This window comes from Pyxicephalus adspersus, chromosome 2, assembly GCF_032062135.1.
Source record: "Pyxicephalus adspersus chromosome 2, UCB_Pads_2.0, whole genome shotgun sequence".
Lineage (NCBI taxonomy): Eukaryota > Metazoa > Chordata > Amphibia > Anura > Pyxicephalidae > Pyxicephalus > Pyxicephalus adspersus.
Window position 1 is genome coordinate 77,678,973 of NC_092859.1, and position 4,580 is coordinate 77,683,552.

General features: G+C 36.9%; 1 protein-coding gene across 1 annotated transcript in view; it reads left to right on the forward strand.

Annotated features, from left to right (window-relative positions):
* The first annotated feature begins 1,731 nt into the window (after positions 1 to 1,731).
* Positions 1,732 to 4,580, forward strand: part of STAB2 (stabilin 2) — a 67,431-nt gene continuing 64,582 nt past the window's right edge. The window contains 1 exon segment of the mRNA XM_072399009.1: positions 1,732 to 1,917. Within this exon segment, the coding sequence (XP_072255110.1) occupies positions 1,813 to 1,917 (105 nt within the window). The 5' untranslated portion in view covers positions 1,732 to 1,812.

The window sequence follows — 4,580 nt, forward strand, 5'->3', positions numbered from 1 at the left end:
CATTGTGATGCAGATAGGCTGTAAAAAGAGAAGTGTGAAAGGTACATGAGAGATCCTACTACCAGACAACTACAGGAGGGGTTGCTGGAGTAGGGGGGATGCTGGACCAATTAGAAACCCAGCGTGTTCAATTTAGCAGCCACAACGTTGGAGGTGTGCACAGGTGCATTGTCCTGCAAAAAAAAGGATCCCTTTGGTCAACTTTCCACCGCGTTTCGTCTTAATTGCCTCCTTCAGCTGGTCCAGGAGGTTAGCATATTACTATCTGGTGATACTGGAGCCCTGAGGTAGGTAGTCCACCAACAGAATACTGTCTTTGTCCCAAAAAACGGAAGCCATTACTTTTTTGGACGATTTCTGGGTTTGAAACTTCTTTAGCTGCGGAGACCCGCTGTGGCACCATTCCTTTGACTGTTCCTTGGTTTCAGGATCATAGATGTGGAACCACATTTCATCATCAGTCACTAACCTAGCCAAAAGGTCCTGTGCAGCTTCAAAATGGGCCAAAACGGCTTTGGATGCTTCAACTCGTTCCTTCTTCTGATCACTGTTCAAACATTTCGGCACCCACTTTGCTGAAAGCTTGTGCATGTCTAGGATAGTGGTGATAAACCCAACACGTTCCTGTGAGATGTCAAGTATCTGGGCTTTCTTTTTTGTGGATATTCACCGGTCCTCAATAATCAGCTCATGGACAGCATCGCAGGTTGCCGGGTCAGTTGAGGTTGGGGGACGCCAACTGCGGGGCTCATCTTCAATGGTGAAATGCCCAGTCTTGAAACGAGATATCCAGGTTTTGACAGTGCTGTAGGAAGGACATTTCTCCCCCAGTGTTTGTGACATCTCAGTGTGAATGTCCTTTGCTGACTTTCCCTGGAGAAACAAAAACTTCATGACAGCCCGTAACTCCAACGACGTGAAACTTGCTTGTGCCTCTGCCATCACAGCTTCTCACTAAAAGAAAAAACAGTTTTAAGAATTGCAAAGACCTGATATTTGCACAGTTACATATTAAGATATTAGGCTGTCATATGCCCCCACATTTATTTTTCTATTTCATCTGGAAGGGGACAAAGCCAGGAATTTCTCAGCACCCCCTCGTACCTGGTTGTTCTGCTAGAAACATCCTTGGTCAGGCACATACTAGTATAAGTTAATAATTGTCTATTGATCGTGATGTTACATTATCACCTTTTCACATGCACCCCCAGGTGAAGATGGGACTTTGTTAGTATACATTACACAGGTATAACCCATCCTTTCTACTATAAAGAAGCTGATTGAGAACAGTTTTTTGTAAGCTAATGCTGGAGCAAGTGCATGTACACCACAAGTAGAAGAGTAGAGGAGATCATATTTTTTTTTGTGGAAGTGAAAAACAGGTCATAATTAGAATTACTGCAAACACCAGTAAAAATACCTGTTTAGATCTAATTTATTCTTAAATGTGACCCCTGAAATAGTGAAGTTCTTTTATTTATCCAGTTTAGTCAACTCTTTAAATGGCAAGTTGGATTTACTGTCAGCAGCTTCTCTGTCTCAGGACTACATGGCTCAATTAGGATATCCTGCTATTGAGTTTGTATCGAAGTGTCCCACTTTAAAGTCAAATAGTGAAAATTGCATGTTTTCCTGTGATGGGCAGATATCACATGCTCAGCTGTTTAACCCTGTACAGGAAGGAGAGGTGGGCCGGGAATTTGGGAATTATTTAAAGGCATCACAAACTCTTACAGATGCAGTACAGAGTCACACTACCGGAACTGTCTTTTTATTAATTTGTCTTTACATTATGAGTTATTTGCAATAATAATGATGATAATGATGACGATGAAGAAAAGCACAGCTATATCTCTTGTTGTCCTCTCATCTCTTATATGTTTTCTCCCTATATCGGCGGACTCCCAAACAAAAGCAGTAAGAGATATTGTTTGTATTATATTGTTTGATATTATTAGATATATTGGGTGATCTTTAGTACTTGGTTAAGTATTCTTTTTCTTTGTGATGCTGATGGATGTTGAACTAATGCTGTTTATGACTGCTGATCAGTTTGTGATTCATTTTTCTATGGCATTGTGTACATGAGCATAAGACCCAGAGGTAAAGTGCAGTATGTCAAGAGTTACTTTGGCTTGGTTTGGTTTTTCTTTTAGTCACTGAAGAAGTCACATTGTTTCTGAATTGCATTGAACATTTAAGTGCTGCTGTGTTACACCTAAATCAATGCAAATATAAGCCCTAGTGCAAGTTATGTTTACATGATGTACTGTTTTATACATTTGTCACCTCTAATTCTGCATGGATGATACTAATCCATTGGTAGTTACAGTACAGTACTGTATGTCTTCTACAATAATATATATCTTACCAGAAAATGACAAGACTTTGATGTCTGCTAATGTGTAATATTTTGCAAATCAGCCAATCACCTTAGCTTCAAATACATTTCTGAAGAAGTATATCTGATGGTCTTTTGATATCATCTGATGTAGATGACTATGCTTTAGGCCCTGTGCACACCAACAGAAGCCAGATGCTTCCTAACACTCTGTTTTTGTCTGTGTGTTTGATTATTGTACTATGATCATATAATACTATAAGGAGCTAGGTATCTCAAACTTTACAGTGTATCAGGTATCGTAGCATTAAAATGTACAATGCTTACAGAACCTGACTTTGATTAATACTACAATCTTCTATAACACTTGGCTTCTTCTATTACACATGCATGGTCTAGGTCAGTTAAAAATATTAGGAGCACAACCATTTCTGCTTCTGAAAATTCATAGTATTTGGCTTTCCTGCTACTTTCTTGATTCATATATAGGCCATTGATCTATAAGAAGTATGCAGATAAGGACTTGATTATTCAGGGTACATACTTGTTTCAATGTTCCCCTTGCATTGCAGGACACATGCCAATACATATATGTAGGTGTTATTAAAAATAATTATTTCCATTTCACAATAAACCATACTGCATAGTTGTGAACCAGTAATATTTTTCTAGGAATGCATTTTTATGAAGCAAACTACTTGTATTGTACTTTCCAAAGAATCTGTCATGTTATGATTCTGAAATTTACAATCTATGGATCTATTGCATTTACTAATCTTACTGTGTGGTTGTATAATCTGGGTATATAGATGTCAGAGAAACCATTTTATTATAATGTACTTGCATTAAAAAGTATTTTAAAGACAAAAGTCTGGGATTATTCTGAAGCTGCAAAGGAAAACATTTCAATTTAGTAAAAGAATAAGAGAGATAATTGAAAAATAGACCAAAGAGATTCACCCATAGCAAAACCTTCAGTATTCTGATTGCACCCAAATGAAATCTGGTTTGTGCTCTAAACACATCATCTTTGCATTTCTTTTGTAATCAAATAGGCATTTATTTTGTATTCACTGTTTGATCATTCATTCCTCAAAAACCTTTAATACAAATGATCAGAACATGAATATTGCTGGAATAAAGCTGTAATAGGGCATTTACTAGAATGATGATGAGAAGCTGAGAAAACTGATATTCTCTTTAATTCACATAAAAGCATCTTGTGCATGCTCTTAGAAAAGATTTATGATATTTGACATTTGCATTGTTATAGTAGCTTGTTTTGATCTTGCACCAAAATTGTTAAAAATTACAACCCTGTGGCAACAGTGTCCTCATATTCTGTTCCATCTGTTTAGAGGCAGTATTCCTTTTATTTAGGAAGGAGATAACTCTCTGAATACTAATAAAATAGTAAAATACCACACAATAGTACCATACCAATAGAAACCATTCATTCTTGAATTTTGTTATTACATAGTATGGGTATGGTCATGAGATTTACTGATTTTATGACTTCTTGGAATTTTTTTGTGCAGTGCCAGAATGTAAATATTTTGACGCCAAAAGGTCAACCACCTTAATATGAAAAGCTTGACATAAAACTGAAATAAATATGTAAATATAATATGCATAATATGTGGAATGAATAAAATAATCACAAAGTTGCACAGTTTGGCTATGAATCCTTATACTGAGTTTTTGAGGTCTCAAGACCTTCAAACCTAACAACCATTCTTTTGGTAAACACAGTGCCATTTATACCCCTAGAAGGCAGTTGTTGGCATGTTTTACTTAACATTTTTATTACAGCCAGCTCAGTAACTCCATTGGTATGTTATTCCTCTACAGCAACTATTTTTAACCAAAGTCCTGTGGAACCCTGGGGTTTCTCATAGGTTGGTGGATGTTTCCTGAGCAGTGGTTGAATTTTCCTCTCAATAAATACAAATACAAAAGGGACACCCCCAGACAATTATAAATATCCCTCTCCCACTTACTACCAATGTAAGGAGGCATTTCTCCATTGATAACCAATGTAAGGAGGCATTTCTCCATTGATAACCAATGTAAGGAGGCATTTCTTCACTACACCAGGACTTTAAGGGAATCTATCTGCATTTCTTTTCTGGCCACTATTATTAGTGATCATCTCACATATTGTTATTATTACTGAAAATTTTCAGTGTAAAATTGATCCATCGTGGGTTACCATTACTCTAGGTATATGTTTTTTTTT